Source organism: Pleurodeles waltl, chromosome 4_1 (genome assembly GCF_031143425.1).
Source record: "Pleurodeles waltl isolate 20211129_DDA chromosome 4_1, aPleWal1.hap1.20221129, whole genome shotgun sequence".
Classification (NCBI taxonomy): Eukaryota; Metazoa; Chordata; class Amphibia; order Caudata; family Salamandridae; genus Pleurodeles; species Pleurodeles waltl.
In genome coordinates, this window is record NC_090442.1 from 599,617,315 (window position 1) to 599,640,110 (window position 22,796).

Below are 22,796 nucleotides of genomic sequence, written 5' to 3' on the forward strand. Positions count from 1 at the left end.
CTCCTGATGGATACTGAACTTGCTGCGGAAAGAGCTATGACTCTTCAAAACCGGCTTTAGCAAAGAGTGGTGGAGCCTGTAAAATGCTTAATGAGCGCCATTGTTGTGCGCTCATTCCTGATAACAGCAAAATGATTAGAGGTATGCTTACTAACCTGACAAGAGATAGTGCAGATTTGAAAGAGCTGAGGGAACCTGGAGTTTGGGAAAGAGTTGGGAAATGAATTACAAAAGTAGGGAATTGCTTTAGTAGTATTTGGAACGGGGTTCTTGCAAAAATATTAGGGAGTCTATTGATTGTCCTGATATGTTTATTGGAATTATGGTTATCATGTAAAGTTAATGAAATAATTAATAGAAATTTGGCAAAACGAAACAAAAGAAATGAAGAAAGAGAAAATTAGAAAATGTTCAAAGAAATTTGGGAAAAATCACACAGGGGGGATGATGTTGAAATGCGCATATTGAGAAAAATGAAAGATTGAGAAGGGAAAGGTTTGTGTGATGACAAGTGTCATCAGAGGAGGGACTGAGAGAGCGTAGCTTATATAATCATTATTAACATGAAATGCTTATGAACTAATGTGTAATAATGCCGCATAGAAAATGTATTAATGTATTTTGCTATAAGGGTGCTTGAAATGTGCTCACGGGGAGTGGCCGCCAATATATACAGGGACTAATGAAACTGACTAATAATTATAAAATGTTATATTAAGAGATGATTTGAGCTAATAATAATAAGTTAGACGTTAAGGTTTTGCTAATAAATCATTAGGCCTTAGTTAGCATGAGTCGAGGCCTAGCTGCCTGGTTTTCATATTAAATGTGTTTTTCTAAACGTGCAGTGTGCTGACTTGCTGAAGGACATGAACTCTTGTTTTCCTCCAAACTAGAAGCTGAATGTAACTGTAGTAGATCCGTTCTCATGAAATTCGACTTGCTTGTAGAAACATTTTAGCTGAATGCAACAGTGTAGGCCACTGGCAGGTCCAAGGTTGCCTGAACTGGTACAGACAATGGAGCCACTGACCGAAGATGTGCAAAGGACCACGAGAGTATGAAATCATACCGGACATTCCACCCGCTAAAGACGTCAATCATAAGGACCAATAAAATACGTGAGAACCGTTATGGGGTGACAAATTTGATGAAGTAATCGGAACTCTATTAATGGGAGATAGTGGGGTGCAACCCCTTATCCAACCAAATTTTAGGGGAATGTAGAACAAAATTGGGATAAAAACCCTTGACACCAGGAAGTAAATCAGAACAGGAGAGAATAGGAGAGAGTTAGGGGAGATGCTGATGCGATTTGCTATGACCCAGACACTTTATCACTCTGCATAGAGACTTTGCTGTTTGGTTCTTAAAACCATTCTTGCCTTATATTGCCCGTTTACACTTTACCTCCGTTTGAGGGAAGTGCCCCCTTTTTACTCAATTGCTGAATTCCTGGCTGATGGCGAATCAACTGATGTCCTGTGGAAGAAGACCGAACCTGAGTGCTGACCCAAATACGGAGGGTAACTATATGACAATTAAATTGTAATTGTCTGTTTGCTTTTCCTTTCTAGGTACCAACTGCTTCTTTTGACAGAGTCCATAGCTAGATGTTTTCTAAATTAGTGTTACTAAATTATTTTGCATGAAGCCCAACATGCCAATGCCAATTCGAGGTTAGGAAAGGGATTTACTAAACTGACGCAAATAGACAAATGACTGAATCTATGCTTTGTTGAATAACATTATGATGATACTCTGCTAAGGATAACCTATGCTGACGCCGTGCTATATTCTAATGTTTGTGATTCTTGCTTTGATGAAATCTTATCAGAGTTGCCATATTGTGACTATGCTAATGTGTTTCTTGGTTTTGAGACTAATAAACTTGCTAGTAGAATTGTAATCAATAGCGAATAAACTTCACAAAATCATACTAAACTGGTGTGGTTATTTATGACTGAAAGGTCATGGTGGTTTGCAAGTTCTATTAAATGTCTTTGATTCATATGAATTGTGGTATTACTGTGAACTTTGATGACATTGTTGACATATTGATTGACATGCTGATTAGCTATCTCGTCCTAAGGTGTCTTCAATCAGGGTCAAAAGATTAATTGGCCTAAAACGAGTCCCAAAGTGAGTAAATTAGTCATACTGGGACGCGTTAGCACACCTAAGAAGCTTAATGACTATATTATTAACGTCACACGTCAGTGCATGTTAAGTACAAGCATCTGCTACATTTTAGATTCTGGTTCTTCTAATCTGTGATTTTTATTTTATAATATACCGTAATGGTTTAGAAGTTGTTCTTCATCGTGTTTGATTTAGTTTTGGTGTATTACATATTTATTTTATTTACTTTTTTCCTTTTCTTTTTTGAAACAGGAAGATGTGTAGTGTTGGGATGTGTAGAATGCTATAATATAGAATGCTATTGTTTGCCTTGCTTGCGCTCATCATTAGCTTATAAGAACGTGAAGACAAGATTCCAGGAGGCAGAGAGCGTTGGTGCAAAGAAGGTGGAAGACGTTTATTCAGCGCTTTCCTGGTTGGGGTTACTGGACTAAGTTTGTTTTCACTTTCCCTGCTTTCACGTGAACATATCTCTGGCACCAGAAAATATGCAAGCGGGTAATATTGCAAATTGCCTTTATACGTGTGCGGTAAAAAGGTTAAACTTGAGTAAATAATTATGAAAATGGGGTCATATTAACGAAAACTGTGAGAAAGACGTCCAGGGCATTTGAAACGGGCCTGTTAAAGCCTATGTGGCGGAATAAAACTCCGACACGCTGGACGCTCTAAGCCTGGTACTTATTTTAATAAAAGCAAAATTAAAGCGCGTTTAGCTGCCCACATGCAGGCCAACGATACTTACAGTGACGCGGTGCTCAGGGAGAGAGTGAGTTGCCAGTGTGCCGAAAGGCACATTGAGGCTCTTCACTGAGTCTGCAGCACGGGGGTTATTTTCTTTGAGCCCAGGGACCTGAAGCCAGCTACCAGTTGACTGTTAAGAGCGTCTGGTTACCTTGGGAACGCTACACTACCACGCATGGACACCAAAGAAGGACATTGGCATTATTCTTGGGCATGAACCAGAAGTATGAGTTTTCCAAATTAATCGGATTACCAGGAGGACCCTAAAAATACACTGTCCACTCCCTCAAATTTATTGTAAAGTAGGTATGGTTCATGCCATGAAATGTCAATCAACATAAATTATATATATATACGTTTAGAAATACAAGAAAGACTTCAGATACTTCACTCGAAGACCATAACAAAATGATAATGATTAATACGAATGTATAAGAGTACTATCTGGGGTGGTCGTACCTTCTTTCTAAAATGGCAAACGCAATCACGAGATTAATACCAGGTTTTGAAATCTCGTCCGTTTTCTATGTTAATAATGCAAAACATATTACACTCATACTTGCTGTACCCTGTTATTGGACCTGCATGTCCAACTCAGTAACTAAGGTAAACATTCATCTTGCCCCGGAAGTAAAAGTAAGCGAGCTGTATGTAGTATGTAGAACTAGTATGTAGTTCTTCAGAAGACGATTTCAGCACAGGTCCGATTAAACACCATGAAATAGAGGTGAACTCCTTAATACCTTCCAGCCCCGTCCATATAAAAGACGTACTTGAGATCTGTCAGTGTCATATCGCAGCCAATCAGAGGCAGCCACGCTCCCAGCCCAGGAAACCGTACACGGACGTTTACTATTGGCTCACGTCGGCATAGCCATCTAGGCGAAGAGGCAGTGGATTCGTCGGTCAAGTTGCGTGGTGGGAACTGATTGGTCGGTTAATGTTGTCCCTGCCCCTCCCTTCTCAATCTATATTAAAAGAAACCGAAGGCGCTTGATAGGTTCTTCTTACTCACGACACGGACATTCTGGGAGCAGGCAGTGGGCCAGGCTCTTCGCCTGTATCCGTAGCACCATGAGGAAGGCGTGGGTTCTCGCACTGTGCTGTGCCGTCCTGGCGTTCGGTGAGTGCGCGCGAGCCAAGACCGGAGCATAGCCTGCATTGCTTAGACTCTATTTTGGTGGCCCTAGAATTGAGCTCCATCTATGACCCCTGGGAGTCTCTTGCTTCTTGCCTGGCAGTTGTTGATGCAGGAGCCAGTCTCAACGCCGCGTTCTGGAAGGTTCTGTGTGTTCTCCACAGTTGAGGAAGGGGTGTTAAAGCCAGCTTTTTGCTGTTGACGCAGCGTTTTCATATCTGTCTATATATCGGTGACTGTCACGGGAGAGCGTATTGTTCTAAATCCAGTTCTCTAGAGTAGTTTTGATTACGTTTACGCCCTAAACAGTATTTACGCCGCTAAAAGCTATTAGTCCTTTCAAAACTTTATTTTTGGGGGTTAACTTGGGGTCGCATAGTATACACAGAATGTGAGTTTGTCACGTTTGTTGGTCTCAGTAATATTCTCGAAACTGACTGTACTAAACATTCAGTCACAAACTTGGAACGATGACCATTCTCCCGTTAAAAAAATCATTACCGGGATTTCACGACGCTTCAGTGTGTTTTGGGGGGTTTGTGAGGAAAAAGCGCAGACCTCGACAACAAGTAGCCGGTTTTTACTATTGGTACAAAGAGAGATGTGCATGCTTAACTTCCCCAACGAAACGAAGAGCAGGTTGCAGAACAGTGTAGTTCACTAAACTGTAAATCGGCGTTCTCCCATTCTGTGACCTGTTCTGCTGCGAAAGGCACTCTTCTTGTGGTAGTTTTACTTGACTAATATTGAATTATTTGCCTAATGTTGTTGTACTTGAAATTATTAATTTCAGTAACATTTGCTTAACTAGGTGGTCATGCCTGTCGATCAAATGTTGGATTACGCTGCTTTTACGTTTTCATTAAATTGCTTAGCCCCATTACTGCTTTACGGATCATGTCGCTACATTATTGTGCAGGTCGGAAATGTACAAAATCACAGTAGCAGTCCGTGCTCAGCTTTGAAACCTTGCATTAAGTACCTACGTTGCCAGCAAGTTATCAAATTGTATTCTCCAAGTTCATCATGTATAATGTGGAATAGTGGATGATGTGAAGATCTAGCATTGTATTTTTATGTAAGTGAGCATGTTTAACATACAGGCTTTTAAGGATAGTCCGATAGCCTTCTGTTTCTTCACGTTGCTTGTCTCTGTACAAGACTCGTGTATTGAAGTCTAGGGTTATGTCCCAGAGAATCAAATATAGAGCTCTCATATGTAATGGTAACCCCCCACACTCTGTTTTTAGGCTGGGAAGGGGGTTAGATGTCATGTCTCAATTCGCCGCCGTACTAGAAAGCACCTCCACTTTTTGACTGTACTTAAATATGAGCACCTCCTTACAGGGGGGTCAGGTAGTTAAATAATTGCCTATTACCATATCTTGCAGTTCATATTCGCCGCTTACCAGCTATTGCAGTTAATATTCCTGTTGTGTTTCCTTAACGTGATTACACGCGTTTAGGACAGACTCAAGTATACCATGAACAACTGCTAATACTCTTATACAGCAAATGAACAAGGGCTTCCAAGAGTTGTTGGCAGCGTTGTACTCCTGATTATTTAGCCCTCTATTCCATAATTTGGTGCTGTTGAAGGCAGCGATTTTATCCTAGCCCTCTCTTAGGGACCTAGCACAATGATTTGAACCTAAACTGTTGAAGATCACTGCAACCCACAAGCTCAACCCATGTATCAAAATGATGATCACGGGTGCCTCAGCCTTTGACACGTTTCTTTAATGATGGCTATGTATTGGCAGCTAAATTGTGTATGAAATCTTTTACCCTGCAAAAGGTCTGTTATATCACATTTACATTTCTGTAACCAGTTGAACATTCTGAAGGATTTCCATCTGACCATGCCAATCCTTTGTACGTGGTAAATCGTTCCAGGTTTTTTCGAAGCGTTATTATAGGTTCCACACCCTTTGTAGATGCCCCTTTTGTATGTGGGCATCTAAAAGATGTGTGCCACCTAGAAAGGGTGGGATATGCTAGTGCTACTTTATATTCACTTTTTAATTTGCTTTTGTAAAGCAGTATCTCCTTTTCCAGATATTGGAGAACTAAACTGTGGAAAGCGGCAGCGGATGGGGAGGTTCGAGTGGAGTTGAACAAGTGCCTAACAATGTAGGACATATCAGTTAAGACTCCTGTCCCGAGTTAAGTTCAGTTAAAGGAAAATCTGACAAGTTCAGTTTCAAGAGTTTACTGAACTGTTTATGGCTGTGTTTATACCCTAGGTTGTAGCTGTAGAATTGTTTTTAGAGTTTAAGTCCTTGATCACCCATTGATTTGCGCTTCTTTAAATCTCTTGATCAGTCATTGGTTGATCCAATGAGCTGACAGTTTGTGAATGAAGCCCAGTCTTCCCTTCTGTTTTCAATAGTGCTGAAATCCACAGCTATCAGAGTGTTCAGTTTTCAGGCTTTGCCACATGGACTTCTAAGTTTAGACACTTAAGAATGTACTGCTTGATGCTAGGCCAACTTTGGACCCAAGTCTGCTGGCACCCACAAAAAACGTAATAATCGAACAATACGAAAAAGGCCTTCACTCTCAAACTGTGTGACAGTTTGATGGCCAGTTTCCTGGCTACAGCAGTCTTTCCATGCAGTTCTTATGCTCGGTCATCCATCTTGTCTCGAGCAAGATGGCGTCAAAGAATTGGGAGGCTTTGAATTTTAAAGTCTCGCCTTCCCCAACCCCTTTTAAACTGATTAGTCTGTTTCCTGATGGATGTCCTGTTATTAAGCTGCCATTTTCAATTTCCTTTCATGCCTGTTACAATACAATAGCAAATAACTCTTGTCTGAGGCATATTGTCAGAAAGCTTTAGAGTGCATTGAAAGAAATTTGAACCAAATATTGGCTTGGTTGTTTGTCCCCGGTCACCTGCACGTGGTACAATCGTGATTTCACATCCAGCCTCCTTGTATTCATGTTGTGCCATGCAGCCTGAAATTTAGCTGGCAATCCACAAAGTGGATTTCTGATTGTAGTTAGCACTTTATTTTGTTTGATTATTTACTGTTGTACATAATTGGTGCATATTTTAGTCTACAGCGCATTCTTAATCCATGTGTTTCATACATTTGTATTGTATGTTAATTTTAGCTTGTGTTCGAGCTGAAGATGAACCAGATGTGGATGGCACTGTAGAAGACGACATTGGAAAGAGCAGAGATGGCTCCCGGACAGATGACGAAGTTGTGAGCAGGTTTGTACTTAGTTCTGAATGATAAATCTGGTTTGTAGCCACTTCATGTGTGGGTGTGTTTTTTTTTTTTTTTTTTTTTTTTTTTTTAATACTGTTTCCTCTTGATTGCTGTGCCTTTGCTCAGGAACCCCAAGTTCTTATGTCCTATGTTATCTGTAGTCTTGATGAACTACTTATTCAATCACTCCAATTTAAGGTTAGCATCCAGGAGAAGTTAATTCCATTCACCATGTCCACCCTTACATCCAGCACCACAGCTTCTGCCACCTAAAATTCTTCACTTGAATCCACCCAATAAGCTTACTGAAGTCACACCTTGTCTAAATTCTAAGATTTATGTTCCTGTTGAGTTTTCTTTCATTGAAATTTTTGCTTTTGGTTCTTAGTGCTTCTCAAGTCCAGCCATACTTGCAGTACTCCTGGGCAGTGGCGTCCGGCAGCTTTAGGAGGGAGGGGGGCGGGTGGGGCACACACACTCATTCTTTCACACACGTGCGCACGCACATCCATTAACAACATTCATACCATTCAAACATGCACGCACGCACCAAACATTCAATTTGAAACATCACACACATACACACACACTTACCTTCGGCCTCCAGGTCCTAGGAGGGTTGGGGCTGCTGCCTTCCCTAATTCATTGACCTTAGATCTGCCAATGAGGGAAGGCAGCAGTCCCAGCCTCGTCACAGAGTGGGATGGGGTCAGTGAGGCTGCTGACCCCACCCCACTCTGTGACAAAGTGTCACTGATTGACACTCGCCCTGGGCACTTCAGGGCTTAAACTGAAGCGCCCAGGGAGAGTGTCAATTGGTGACACTTTCCTCGTCACCCAGGGGAGGGCCTTGAGGCACCTTTGCTGGGCTGAGGAAGTCACGCCCACAGGATCTGTGATCTCCTCAGCCCTGCAAAGTTCAGCTCAGGCAGCCAGGAGTCTGCGCAAATCACACGTCGGCTCCTGGCTGCCTGACCTGAACATGAAGAGTGTGTCAGGCTGACCTTTGTTCAGCCTGACAGGCACTCTTCATGGGGGATAAAGGTGGGGGGGCGTGGCCCCTCCGCCCTAAAGGACGGGCATCAATGCTCCTGGGCCTGCTAACATTTTCGACTCTGGTCCGCAAAGTTATTGCTCGTGTGAACATCCAAGATTTATGGCTGTATATGATCCCACCGTATTGTTGAATGTTGTGATCACCATGGTGTTGATTCCTCCCCCCCCAACCTTAAACAGTTGGGCTTTCTTTGTCCGCTCCTGGCTTGCAACGTTCGTGACTTTCCAGACAACTTTCTGAACATCACACCCTATCTCTGTAGCCTAAACTGATAATATTGGGGTTCATTTACCTAGACCTGAGCATTTACAACCTGCCAGAAACCCTGTGCCCTTTGTTCCAAATAGACTTTCCAGTTTGAAGGAAGTAGAAATGTGCTCTGTATGGCCACGATTCCCATTTGTCATCCCTGACTTACAGCTGCAGTGGTAATACTGCTCTTATTCCGCAAGACCACCATACATTTTCATGCTCTAAGAGCATGATTGGCATACTTTCAGCCACTCCTGCCATGAGTGATAGATGGTGGGTATCCTGGCCGTTACGGTGTCCAGTCTTGGCACAATGATAGACATTATTGGCATATTACAGGGATCCTTGGTGTTATGTGAGAAACCATGACCTACAGTTATAATTCCTGATCTTTTGAGGCAGTTTGTCCAAGTGAGGCATTTTTCCATATAAAGCACTTAATAAAAATTACAAGCTGATGTTAGTGAACGGGTTATTAAAATAGAAAACTGATATTTTAAAGGCAAAACAATTTTCTGTAAAAGATTTTCTTATGGATTTTTGTTGTTGCCCAAAATGGAAAGTGATATTTGATACAGTGTCCGTTTTTAAAAACGGATATGCATATGAAGGCACACTGAGAATTGATAGGCTACTGATTAGTTGAGTTGGGGAGACTTATAGCTGAGGTTATGCCGTTTGTGCCATAGGACGCATGATTCTTTGGCTTACTTAATTAGTCTGGTGGCGGTCATTTAGTATTGATAGCTATTTTAATAGCTTTTCTGATGCTAACCTTGCTAGAACCGTTTGGTTAGTCACTAATGATGGTCCTGGTTAGGATGGCCATATTGTAACAAAACACTACTTTACAGTCAAAAAAGTTGCTAATGGCTCGGGAGTACTTTCTTTCAGCAGAATTAGCTAGGTTGGAAACCCCTACTTTAAGCTCTGACTGATCCATTCTACAACGAAAATGGATACATTTTCAACTTTTGATTTGTGTAGCCTCTTGGAGAAGATAGCTCACAGTGACTATTATTTCTCTTGCTAGACACCATTCATTTCTTTATTATAAAGTCTAGCTCTTCTCTTGATTTCTGCCCTGCTCATATCCCGATTCTCTGATCGCCAACCTCTGACACATCCCTTCTCGATACTGGTTTCCTCAGAATGGAAACCAGCTCTTATAGCTTCTCACGACTGCTGACCTTATCTTCTAAATATTGGCTGATGTATGCTACCTCTTGCGCTAAAATGCATGCAAAAGAAGTTGTCCGCTTTCTTATTGAATTAAAAGCAGTAACTTTCATGTAGCTCAGTTGGGTTTTTGGTCCTTGCATGCCACTAAATCTGACCTGATGCTAATGTCTTGAGTTCAAGGTGGCAGTGGACCAGGGCAGTAGGCCATCTTATTCCTACTTGACATGTCCGGTCCTATCCCTATTGGTAGTCTTGCCCAAATATGTATCCATGACAGTGATGTTGCTTGGCTCAAGCCTTTTCTAACTGTTCTCAAGCTGTGTATTGCCTGCTTTATTGCTTTTCCTACATTGCTATTTTCATAGCTGCTCAACACTCTAATATGTCACACTTTTCACCCACCTTACTTGTACTTGTAGTTTCTTTTGGCCTGTCCTTATGAACCCAAATAGTCTTCAAGGAGAATGACTATCTGAGCTCAACCCAACATCTGGGGTTATATGCGAGTTGGCTTCTCTGATGAAATCGGCCTCTTTGAAGTTGAGGTCCGATAATACTGGCTATAATCACTGTTTCTTCCACCGTTGTGCCCTTGTAAACTCATCACGCCTCGTAGGGCTGAAGAATACAGGCTTTTACTACCGCTTCAGTCCTCCCTTTAATGCCCAAACTGGTTGTCTGTTTTGTCCATATCCACGTGCTGTCTGAAATAATCTATTAAAGAAAGGTTGAAAATCGTGCCAGAATCAAACGTGAGAAAATGAATTATGGTAGTGCTGTAAAACGATTTATCTGGCTCACCTAGAATAGTTCATCCAGAATGTGGCTACACACCTCACTTTCTGGTTCCCTTCCTGCTCTTCTTTTGCCCCTGCCTCTCTTGGCTTTATATTGACTCCTCCTCGCCACGCTTCCCGTATTGAAAGCACTTTGAGGCCTAGCATTCTATAAAATGATTTCTGTGTAGCTGAGGAGGCGTTTTACTTCACGGTGGTTGCTTTCTGTCAACCTCCTGCACGTTCGCCACATCAGATAATCACAGTAGTAGATAATTATTGGTGCAAGATATCCGTTATCTTTATACATCTGTTCTTTTCCAGACTGTCTTCAGTGCTGTAAAGAACTAACCTGGATGCAGTATGGGGCATCGGTGTTCTCTGTAAATATTGTTATATAATTATTTCAGACAAGTAAAGTGTTGATGTCCGGGTCAATAAAGCATATTCTCGTTCTTGTGCTTGGACAGTCTCTGATTTGGAACGTATTCAAAAGCCTTCTTGGGCAGTAGGAAGCCTTGATGAGATTGTGTTAAATGGTGTTGATGTAGGAAGTTGGCTCTGTCTGTGCTATTTCAAAGTAAGGAATAGCATGCACAGAGTCCAAGGGTTCCCCTTAGAGGTAAGATAGTGGCAAAAAGAGATAATACTAATGCTCTATTTTGTGGTAGTGTGGTCGAGCAGTAGGCTTATCAAAGGAGTAGGGTTAAGCATTTGTTGTACATACACACAGGCAATAAATGAGGAACACACACTCGGAGACAAATCCAGCCAATAGGTTTTGTTATAGAAAAATATCTTTTCTTAGTTTATTTAAGAACCGCAGGTTCAAATTCTACATGTAATATCTCATTTGAAAGGTAGTGCAGGTAAGTACTTTAGGAACTTTGAATAATTACAGTAGCATATATACTTTTCACATAAAACACAAATAGCTGTTTTAAAAGTGGACACAGTGCAATTTTCACAGTTCCTGGGGGAGGTAAGTTATTGTTAGTTTTAGCAGGTAAGTAAATCACTTACAAGTTTCAGGTTTTGGTCCAAGGTAGCCCACCGTTGGGGGTTCAGAGCAACCCCAAAGTTACCACACCAGCAGCTCAGGGCCGGTCAGGTGCAGAGGTCAAAGAGGTGCCCAAAACACATAGGCTTCAATGGAGAGAAGGGGGTGCCCCGGTTCCAGTCTGCCAGCAGGTAAGTACCCGTGTCTTCGGAGGGCAGACCAGGGGGGTTTTGTAGGGCACCAGGGGGGACACAAGTCCACACAGAAAGTGCACCCTCAGCAGCGCGGGGGCGGCCGGGTGCAGTGTGCAAACAAGCGTCGGGTTCTCTGTAGGTTTCAATGGGAGACCAAGGGGTCTCTTCAGCAGTGCAGGCAAGGGGTGGGCTCCTCGGGGTAACCACCACCTAGGCAAGGGAGAGGGCCTCCTGGGGGTCACTCCTGCACTGAAGTTCCGTTCCTTCAGGTGCTGGGGGCTGCGGGTGCAGGGTCTTTTCCAGCCGTCGGGATTTTAGAATCAGGCAGTCGCGGTCAGGGGGAGCCTCGGGATTCCCTCTGCAGACGTCGCTGTGGGGGATAAGGGGGACAACTTTGGTTACTCACGGTCTCGGAGTTGCCGGAGGGTCCTCCCTGAGGTGTTGGTTCTCCACCAGTCGAGTCTGGGTCGCCGGGTGCAGTGTTGCAAGTCTCACGCTTCTTGCGGGGATTTGCAGTGGTCTTTAAATCTGCTCCTCTGTAACAAAGTTGCAGTCTTTTTGGAGCAGTGCCGCTGTCCTCGGGAGTTTCTTGTCTTTCTTGAAGCAGGGCAGTCCTCTGAGGATTCAGAGGTCGCTGGTCCTGGGGAGAGCGTCGCTGGAGCAGGTTTCTTTAGAAGGCAGGAGACAGGCCGGTAGGTCTGGGGCCAAAGCAGTTGGTGTCTTTTCTTCTTCTGCAGGGGTCTTTCAGCTCAGCAGTCCTCTTCTTGTAGTTGCAGGAATCTAAATTCTTAGGTTCAGGGGAGCCCTTAAATACTAAATTTAAGGGCGTGTTTAGGTCTGGGGGGTTAGTAGCCAATGGCTACTAGCCCTGAGGGTGGGTACACCCTCTTTGTGCCTCCTCCCAAGGGGAGGGGGGTCACATTCCTATCCCTATTGGGGGAATCCTCCTTCTACAAGATGGAGGATTTCTAAAAGTCAGTCACCTCAGCTCAGGACACCTTAGGGGCTGTTCTGACTGGCCAGTGACTCCTCCTTGTTTTTCTCATTATCTCTCCTGGACTTGCCGCCAAAAGTGGGGGCTGGGTCCAGGGGGAGGGCATCTCCACTAGCTGGAGTGCCCTGGGGCATTGTAACACGAAGCTTGAGCCTTTGAATCTCACTGCTAGGTGTTACAGTTCCTGCAAGGGGGAGGTGTGAAGCACCTCCACCCAGAGCAGGCTTTGTTTCTGTCCTCAGAGCACAAAGGCTCTCACCACATGGGGTCAGAAACTCGTCTCTCAGCAGCAGGCTGGCACAGACCAGTCAGTCCTGCACTGAACAATTGGGTAAAATACAGGGTGCATCTCTAAGATGCACTCTGTGTGCATTTTTTAATAAATCCAACACTGGCATCAGTGTGGGTTTATTATTCTGAGAAGGTTGATCCTAAACTTCCCAGTATTCAGTGTAGCCATTATGGAGCTGTGGAGTTCGTTTTTGACAGACTCCCAGACCATATACTCTTATGGCTACTCTGCACCTTACAATGTCTAAGGTTTTGCTTAGACACTGTAGGGGCATAGTGCTCATGCACATATGCCCTCACCTGTGGTATAGTGCACCCTTCCTTAGGGCTGTAAGGCCTGCTAGAGGGGTGACTTACCTATGCCACAGGCAGTGTGAGGTTGGCATGGCACCCTGAGGGGAGTGCCATGTCGACTTAGTCATTTTCTCCCCACCAACACACACAAGCTGGCAAGCAGTGTGTCTGTGCTGAGTGAGGGGTCCCTAGGGTGGCATAAGACATGCTGCAGCCCTTAGAGACCTTCCCTGGCATCAGGGCCCTTGGTACCAGGGGTACCAGTTACAAGGGACTTACCTAGGTGCCAGGGTTGTGCCAATTGTGGAAACAATGGTACATTTTAGGTGAAAGAACACTGGTGATGAAGCCTGGTTAGCAGGGTCCCAGCACACTTCTCAGTCAAGTCAGTATCAGGCAAAAAGTGGGGGGTAACTGCAACAGGGAGCCATTTCTTTAGTCGACATAACTTGTTTGTGCAAGGATGACCAAATTAACTGTTCACGAACAATATATACTGTCAGAGTAATTGAAATCCCCAACATCCTGGCACCTAATGGGCACAAAAAGTAAAGTGTGTGGCTTTTTTTTTGTTGTTTTTTTTGTTTTTAAATAAATATCTTACCTTGTATCAGTTTGCTTGTATCCTTTGGTCATACATTCTGTGTTTAATATGTGGCTTCCTACCATATTATCTCTCCCCCCCCCCCCCCCCCCCCCAAAAAAGAATGTTTAGCAGGATGCATTGAAATAGATGCGGAAGATACTCGATAAGCACTGCTATTTTATCAGGATCTTCTCGTGGGTAATGTTTCTGGGCCTTAAAAAAAAAAAAAGTGGGGGCTCTCCTCTGTACTACCCATTGCAATTGTCCAGCCAAGTAGTTAGAAGTATTGGTGCTGACTAACGGGTCCTGATTTAGGGACCCTTATAGCTTGACCAATGCTAGTTGATGCCCTTCTCCACCCCCTATTAAATCCTCAGGACTTGATCTGCTACTGGGAGTAAACTCCTTCGGGGGTATACTGATGTTGTAGCAGGTAGAGGAAGCTTGGGTGATTACCAATGCGTTACAAATGATTGATTGAAGCTTGGGGTCGGTGTCATCTTAGCTAAGGCAATTCTACCAGTTGCTGAGTGAACCCTCCCCCTTAGAATAAGTGATGCCCGAGTGCTAACAATAGTCCTCATCCGTTATCCATGTAATATGTCGAATGAGAAATTCAACCCGTTTGGATTTGTCACATGACCATTGTAGCAGGCGGTTTGGGGCTCTTCATATAAAGTTTAGCGGGAACTGGGACGACTCCAAATTCTGTAATTAGGATTTGGAACCGAATGTTTCTTGAAATGAAAGCCGTGTATAACCCACATAAAGGCAGCTGGTGTTAACTTACTCCTTGCTCGATGAATAAGTAATCCCAGTCTGGGAATCAAGACTTTTTACATGCTTGCTGTTTAAAAACTGCAGGTATGCCAATATTGGTGGTCCTTTTTCTCATAACATGAAAGTCTTGGGTCAGTCCTCTGTTTTTATGTGCGATAAACCCAGGTTGGTCTGGGTGTATTACTACTTCTTCTATGGCATCATTCTATTTGCAAGGACCTCAAGAATGGATTGGGGTAAGGGGCCAGTAAGTTGATACTCCTACTGGGCCTCCATAAGGATTCTGTAATGGAAGAGCAGTATCACTTCTCTGCAGGTCTTAAGCAGTGATACAGATGGTGCTGCTTGATAGAAGTCGAACGGCTTGAGCGCAGGTGCCGACACTGTTTCATAAGAAATTACCTGAACCAGTCTCAGTCTGCTGTTTAATCAGGCATTTGTTCTTTTATTGCGATTCTTGCCTCCTATTCTTAGGGGTTCGTAAACGTCTGCTATTATGTGCGCTTGATAAATGTCATCCATGTGTGGGTTTTTTTTTCTCTCATATAAATGTAGAAGCCCCACTTTGTTTATCCCAAGGTAACTAGTTCTCCTCCTTCTGGGGTCCTTAGTGCAGAAGGTCGGTGATCATTCAGGCTAGCAGGCTGTTTTTGTCTTTTCAGCCTACCTTTTTTGCCAACCTATATATTGTGCATGTTCATCAAGGTCTAATCCTTTATTGCACTGCTGATTCCCCTGGTGCATTACAAACGTACCCTCATTTGCTGTTAACTGCCACTATTTCCAATTGCTTAAACTGACCCCAGCCTAAGTAGGTCTCTCCTAAGAGCAGAGCTCACTTCATAAGTTGATTGTTTCGCATGCCTCTTGGTAAAGCACTAAAGGGGTTCCACTTCACCAGAGTGTTACTGGCTGTCTTAGGACACAGTCCAATTCTTTAAGGATCATACTAATGGTTTCCCTGAATAGAGGATAGGACCAAGTAGAGGGATGTTGGCAGCCTACAGGTTGGAACGGCTTGATGTGGTTTCGTTTATTCTATTTGTCATTGTTGATTAAAAATGAGTTTATTTTCTAAGTGCTGCTCAAATTGGTGGAAGATGCACAGCTCATCAAGGCAAATATGACTGTTATCGGATATTGCGCATTTTTCTAGATTTTAAAACTAAACCCCCAAAATCCAGTCTCTAAGAGTGACCTTAAGATTAATTGTTATGTGACAATCATTAAAATGTTTATAGCTGGTTTAGTATCCAAATATGTTATCTTGCACATGTTTACCAACGTTTATTGTACATCTTTCAACAGGGAGGAGGAGGCAGTTCAATTAGATGGTCTAAATGCTGCCCAAATCAAAGAAATTAGAGAGAAATCTGAAAAGTTTGCATTCCAGGCAGAGGTTAACAGAATGATGAAGCTTATTATCAATTCTTTATACAAGAATAAAGAAGTAAGTCCTGCTAAGATCTCAGTTATTGGTTATTTTCATTGTTTGCCTTTACTGAAGCAAGTCTTGAATTTCTATTGTTCCAGATTTTCTTGAGAGAACTTATCTCCAACGCTTCAGATGCTCTTGATAAGATTAGATTAATATCTCTGACTGACGAGCATGCCCTGGCAGACAACGAAGAATTGACCATTAAAATAAAGGTATGTAAAATATTAAACTTGGGCATAAAATATTCATGTCGGGCAATATTAAGTTTTCTTCATCTTGTACCTCTGGTATTTAAGGTGAATTTAGTAAACCTAGTTGTAAGTAGGCCTTTGTGAATAATTCAGAGTAAAGATGTAACATTTTATGACTGCGTGACTGATATTCACACCAATTCCCATCAGCTGTATTTGAAATATGTATCCATTAAAAAAGCACACTGGTGGTTAAAAGGCATCATGGTGCTGTAAAACTGAGACAGATAAGTGCAATTAAAACAGACCCAGTCAACCTTTCATCCAGGCGGCTTTAGTCACTCAATTGATGTGGGGGGAATTGGATCCGATGGCAGTCTTGCTATTAGTAAAGTCGGCGTGGTTCAGGGTTGCACTTGGAGCACCATTATTATATTTATTTGTTGTTGGTGTGTGTCTTTTATTGTACAAAAAATAATTGTTGGAGAATCATTGTTCCCTTGATACAACCAGGCTTTCGGAAGCAGATAACAGGTTTCATGTTTGTTGCTGTAATGGTTATAAACCTGCCAGTGGATTCTTATTTGACACATGCCCCTTGAAAGTGCTCTCTTTGAAGAAAACTTATTTATTTCCATAAACGTTCTCTGGTTCAGTCGCATTTACCAAATCGTTTTTTATTTATAGTGTGATAAAGAGAAAAACATGCTGCATGTCACTGACACTGGAGTTGGCATGACGAAGGAGGAGTTGATTAAGAACCTGGGTACTATTGCCAAGTCTGGGACAAGTGAATTTTTGAACAAGATCACCGAAGTTCAAGATGATAGTCAGTCATCCTCGGAGTTAATTGGGCAGTTTGGTGTTGGTTTCTACTCTGCCTTCCTGGTAGCAGACAGTGTCATAGTAACATCAAAGCACAATAATGATACTCAGCACATCTGGGAATCCAACTCCAATGAGTTCTCCGTGATCGAAGACCCCCGTGGCAACACTTTAGGAAGAGGCACTACTATAACGTAAGTTTCTGTGCTGGCCTGGACTCATGCTAAGGCTGGAATGGTGGCTTTGAAATGCGCTGTAGCTTGAAACTGTCTCTCAACCACATAGTAGAATACCTTTTTACCTACTTCTAATTTGTCTTTTGTACAGCCTTATCTTAAAGGAAGAGGCCTCTGACTATCTGGAACTAGAGACTGTTAAAAACCTTGTCAAGAAATACTCCCAGTTCATCAACTTTCCCATATATGTTTGGAGCAGCAAGGTACTTCTATATTTATTTTGTTGTCATGAACGTTGGCTCTCACTCTTATGAGTGGTTACTTGATTTAGGGGATGTAAAGAAATAGTTAACTCTTAATGAAGAAGGATATAATGTTGTGGCTACCTTCTCAAAAATTGTCCATAAATTTGTAACTGTTCCTAGACTGAGACTGTGGAGGAGCCTATTGATGAAGAGGAAGAAGCAAAAGACAAAGAAGATGCTGATGAGGAAGCTGCAGTTGAAGAGGAAGATGAGGAGAAGAAGCCTAAAACAAAAAAGGCAAGTATCAGACTGTGGGAGTCTTACAGTAGGAGTCTTTTAAACCCTTTCTGGTCTATCCATCTTTAATGTTTGTGCTTTGGTCAGGTCAAGCAGAGTTAATATGAAGGTGATCCATGCATAGTTACATTTATTATCCATTAATATAGTAAATATTCAAGACAGTAAAACCAGTTTGTAGTGTTAATATGTAATGGTTTTAAATTTTAAGATGGTAAGATTGATCCCTCGAGACTTAGTTATGGAAGCGCCTCATCCTTATGTTGCAGGAGGCATGTGGCTTCGTTCATATACCTCACTGCTAAACATCTGTGCAGCTTCACCATTCAGTGCATAAGTCTGGGCTTCTGTGACTTGGAGGCAGCCTTTTTTTATGGACAACTGAGCTATTTCCCCTTTTCTGGTAAAAGAGCTGGGCAGATGAATGAGGTATAGTTTTGTGTTCCTATCCACATAAGCAACAGCAAATCAACTGTTGGCCGCCCATCATGTCAGTACTGCATTTTTACACATGAGGCAAATACAAATGAAATGTGTGATTAGTTTTGCCATAGGGGTTGAAAAGTAGTTTCCATCTCATTTTTGTGAAAGTTCCCTTCTCTTAAGTTTTTAGTGATGGTTGCTGCGGGTTGAATTCTATTCTTGCCTGCGCCTTGGTTAAATTGAGGAGATGACAAATATGCCAGAGGATAGAATATGCGCTTGCAAGCCATTGGGCCAGTCTTGCATGCAACACTACTAGGGCCATATTCAATGGTGGGTAGAAACGTTGCATTAATGATAAGGGTAGGTAGGGATATTGAGCGTGTCTCTACATTGTTGTAGAGACAGTGAATGGTGTAAGCAATTTTAACTTGCTGCATGCCCTGTGTTCTTTTTGGGAGCAGTTGTCGTCTAACCACACTGCAAGAACAATATGCACTTTCCCCTCTACCCTAGGTCTCGCACCCCCCCCCCCCTTTCCATTTGCCAACTCTTCAGGTTATAGCACTTACTGCTGTACACCAACACTGCAAATTTAGTTTGATTTAATGCGCAGGTAGGTGCAACCCTACTGTAATCCTGTTTAGCTCTTTCTTGCTGTGTGTTCTTGGGTAGATTAAATAGCCCTCAGCAGGGTAGGCGGCATGCCCAAACTTCTAGTTTTGCCTGTAGTATTAGTATTTTCCAGTAAACCCAGTCAAAGGCCATTCAGTAGTCTGTAGCAAACAAAAAAGCTGCAATTCTTAACCTTTAGTGCCTTCTGTATTAGCACTGAGAGCCCTAGAATATTTTGTGGTTTTAGTTGCACCCCTAAAGTCTGTTTAAATCGATATGATTACGTTATTATGCGCAGCCCAGGATTCTAAATCTTTCAACGAAAGTTTGGCATAAAAGGAAGTTTATTTCTGGTTAGTTTACTTTACAACAAAAAAAAAATCTCCTTATGGGCTGACAGGATTCTGAACCTGTAGTGCAGCCCTTCATCCTGTCTCCTGCATTTATCGCATGGCCCCATTGGTCTGAATCTTCATTAAGTCCATCAATGTCACCCAATACCGACCTGTCGTACACTGCAGTTACTAATCTATGCTCTAAGTGTTATCCTGAAACTGAGAAGGGGGGGTGGGGGGGGGCTTGCAATCAATATAATTGATTTGGCGGTGTGTGGAGTAACCGAAAGTAACACATGCTGATTAGAGAGCATAGTGTGTAAGTGTCGTGCTGTTGTAGGCATAACATAAAGAAAAGCCATTTATATTGGCCTTTTCTATTTAGCGTGGTAATTCATAGCTGTTTTAAGTACTCTCACACATTTCCTTACTTACAGGTTGAGAAGACTGTCTGGGACTGGGAACTCATGAATGATATCAAACCAATTTGGCAGCGACCAGCTAAGGAAGTAGAAGAAGACGAATATACAGCCTTCTACAAGTCATTTTCAAAGGTTAACTTTACAAAAACAAAAATGATTTGGAAGGATGGCTTTTTGGTGTTTCATGTCCTTGCATGTTTAAAATGAGAGCAAGCCACATGTTAAATCAAACCGTCTAAAGCTACGGTCAGTATTTCTTCTCTCCCAAAAGTTTTGAAATTAAATATTCTTCGTTATTTGCTTGTGCTAGGAAAGCGATGATCCTTTGGGCCACATCCACTTCACTGCGGAAGGAGAGGTCACCTTCAAATCCATCCTGTTTATTCCCAGCGTTGCCCCTCGTGGCCTGTTTGATGAATATGGCTCTAAAAAAAGTGACTTCATAAAGGTATGCATATCTGCTATTTAGTTTAACAGACATAATTTTTTTTTTGTTTGTTCCTAAAAATCTACTTTTACTTTCTCCCCCCCCCCCCCCCCCCCCCCCCCCCATAGCTGTATGTCCGCAGAGTATTCATTACTGATGACTTCCATGATATGATGCCAAAGTACCTTAATTTCGTCAAGGGTGTGGTAAGTTTATTATTATTTTTTTTTCCGTAGGTGGCATTGTTTGGAGACTTCACATCGTGGGTTGTTTTTGTGTTCTTTTAATTACTTTTTTTCTTTTAGGTGGATTCCGATGACTTACCTCTGAATGTCTCTCGTGAAACTTTGCAGCAGCACAAACTGCTTAAGGTAATTTAGATGAGTTTGACAACTATAGAAGCCCTGGTTAGTTTCAAGGGTGCCAACGGGACAGTAAGAACTGTCACTGTTAAAAATGAGTGAATACTTTGTGGATTAGTCTGTTCGTTCTCAGGTGTGGTTTAAAATTCCATTTGTTCCACCTTTTTCAAAATTGATAGCTTGCAGATCAATATTGACTATACATGGATGCAGCTAGTGTCACTAACCTGGGTGACTTTTTATGTTACTAACTAAAATGGCTCATAGTAGCTGGTTATGTGGCCAAAACCAGAGATTGCAAGAATCTTCCGTTAATAAACAATTGAAAATAAAACAAACTGCCATGTACTAGGGTGAGCAGGAGTTGAAAGGGTTTCAGCCTAAAGTGGTATAATTTTTTTTTTTTTTTTTTTTTTTTTTTTTTTAGACCTGCATAGAATCAAACAAGTAGCTAATCGGAGATGTAAGGGGAGGTCATTCCAAGGTTTTACTGCCCATGTAAAGACACTAACTGCGTTCTTTGGCCTTTAGGATTACCACTCTGGCCCAGGATGTGCTTCTTGTAGCATGAGGACCACCATACATTGTTTTATTATCAAAGATAGTCTCTCTGGTTTAGATCGCACAACTTTTAAAGTCCTTCTCTCAGGGTAGATGGAGCAATTGAAGGTGAGATGTACTTTAACATTGATTGCTAGTTTTACTGCTGCTTGAGGAATAGCTTTGATTAGTTTTGAAACCAGTGAGTAGAGTGATGCTTAGATGAGTTTGTAGAAGAAGAAAAAGTTGATTCTTTGCTGTGATGTAAGCTTGTTATCACAACATGAGCCCGCTTGGAAACAATTATAATCACAAACATAAACCTCATACTAGAACATGCAGTATTACCCAGATTACAGAAAACATCCTTTATTACATGTACATAATACATTCTTTCTTCAAATATATACAATCCCCCACATCAAAACAAAAGGACAGAACAGAATGCAAATAGATGAAGTGCTCGTGATTCAAAGAGAAACAAAAGATAATTAATTTCCCATTCAACCAATCATCAAAGGAAAATCCCTCAAAAGATATATAACAGCCTGTTGGTTATTCCTTTTACCACATTGAATCAAAGTATTTCACAAGCGGAATTAAACCCCCCAGTTTGAGTCCTTCTAAAAAGAAAAAAAAAAAAAATCCAGGCTAAAGCTTCATCGTCGATGTTTCAGCACACCACCCCTTCACCCCCCTCCGCTCTTAGGCAACTCCCGCATCCACAACGGGTCTCCATCAGGAGACTAGTTGATAAGGGACAGCCACATTTCTCCATGTTATATTAGAATATACATCTTCAGCAATATCACCAGGACAATCCACCAATCCCAAGTCCTCACAATTATCTTCAATTCAGAACACACCAAAACCTTCCATTTGTCACTGCTTCCTATTTGGTTTCATTGCCCTCCAGTGGCCTATACTTTTTTCAGCCATCTGCGAGGCTGAACTCTGCCTTTTAGAAAAGAATGAAGTACGGTAGAGCACACGGTTTGTGCTTGGTTTCCCTGGAAGCCCATCAAACAAGGGGAAGATGAGAAACCATTGAAGTTGATTTTGTTTTAATGCATGGTCAGGAATTTTATTTCCTTATTTTTGGGTGAGGACTCGGTGACCAGGCGAAGAATTCAATAAACAGGACTGATGGTAAAGTTAAATTTTATTTCCGGTCTTCAAACACTATTTTTGGATAATGCACTCTTAATGTGTATTGACCTATTGGAATTCTGCCAGAGAATTTGTTCCTCCTTGCTCCCTGTAGCCATCTGGCTTACAGGTGTTAGAGAATGTAGTAACACGACTGGGTTTGTTCAAAACTTTTTCCAGCACCAGGTTGCTCTACCTACATAATATGATAACAGGTTGTGTCTAATATCTTGAGTGATTTTTTTTTTTTTGCAGAAAATAGTTTTCTGCTGTTGTCCTTTCCGGTTATAAAAAGCTGTTGCTCTGTTCTTTCAATTAGTGACATTTCTTTGCATCTTAGGTTATTAGAAAGAAGCTCGTACGTAAAACTCTAGACATGATCAAGAAGATTGCAGAAGACAAATACAACGAGAAATTCTGGAAAGAGTTTGGCACGAATGTGAAGCTGGGTGTGATTGAGGACCACTCCAACCGAACCCGACTAGCTAAGCTGCTACGCTTCCAATCTTCACATTCTAGTGAACTCACTAGTCTGGAGCAGTATGTAGAGCGCATGAAGGAGAAACAGGACAAAATTTATTTTATGGCTGGAACCAGTAGGAAGGAGGTACAGCTCTAAATTGATTTGATTATAGCCTATATTAAAGTTCTATTCTTTATTGCATGCAATTGTAATTTTACGCTATTACAAAAAAAAAAG

The 22,796-nt window shown here is 42.0% G+C and overlaps 2 protein-coding genes across 2 annotated transcripts in view; one reads left to right on the forward strand and one right to left on the reverse strand.

Moving 5' to 3' along the window:
* LOC138287955 (putative tetratricopeptide repeat protein 41) overlaps positions 1 to 3,019 on the reverse strand; it is a 574,376-nt gene extending 571,357 nt beyond the window's left edge. The window contains exon 1 of the mRNA XM_069228994.1: positions 2,888 to 3,019. The gene's annotated coding sequence lies outside the window, so the exon portion shown is untranslated. The remainder of the gene's footprint in view (positions 1 to 2,887) is intronic.
* An 831-nt stretch (positions 3,020 to 3,850) lies between these two features.
* HSP90B1 (heat shock protein 90 beta family member 1) overlaps positions 3,851 to 22,796 on the forward strand; it is a 35,224-nt gene continuing 16,278 nt past the window's right edge. The window contains exons 1-12 of the mRNA XM_069228996.1: positions 3,851 to 4,009; positions 7,145 to 7,247; positions 15,960 to 16,101; positions 16,185 to 16,301; positions 16,968 to 17,299; positions 17,433 to 17,544; positions 17,707 to 17,823; positions 19,634 to 19,750; positions 19,929 to 20,066; positions 20,174 to 20,251; positions 20,351 to 20,416; positions 22,437 to 22,703. Coding sequence (XP_069085097.1) covers positions 3,961 to 4,009; positions 7,145 to 7,247; positions 15,960 to 16,101; positions 16,185 to 16,301; positions 16,968 to 17,299; positions 17,433 to 17,544; positions 17,707 to 17,823; positions 19,634 to 19,750; positions 19,929 to 20,066; positions 20,174 to 20,251; positions 20,351 to 20,416; positions 22,437 to 22,703 — 1,638 coding nt within the window. The 5' untranslated portion in view covers positions 3,851 to 3,960. The remainder of the gene's footprint in view (positions 4,010 to 7,144; positions 7,248 to 15,959; positions 16,102 to 16,184; positions 16,302 to 16,967; positions 17,300 to 17,432; positions 17,545 to 17,706; positions 17,824 to 19,633; positions 19,751 to 19,928; positions 20,067 to 20,173; positions 20,252 to 20,350; positions 20,417 to 22,436; positions 22,704 to 22,796) is intronic.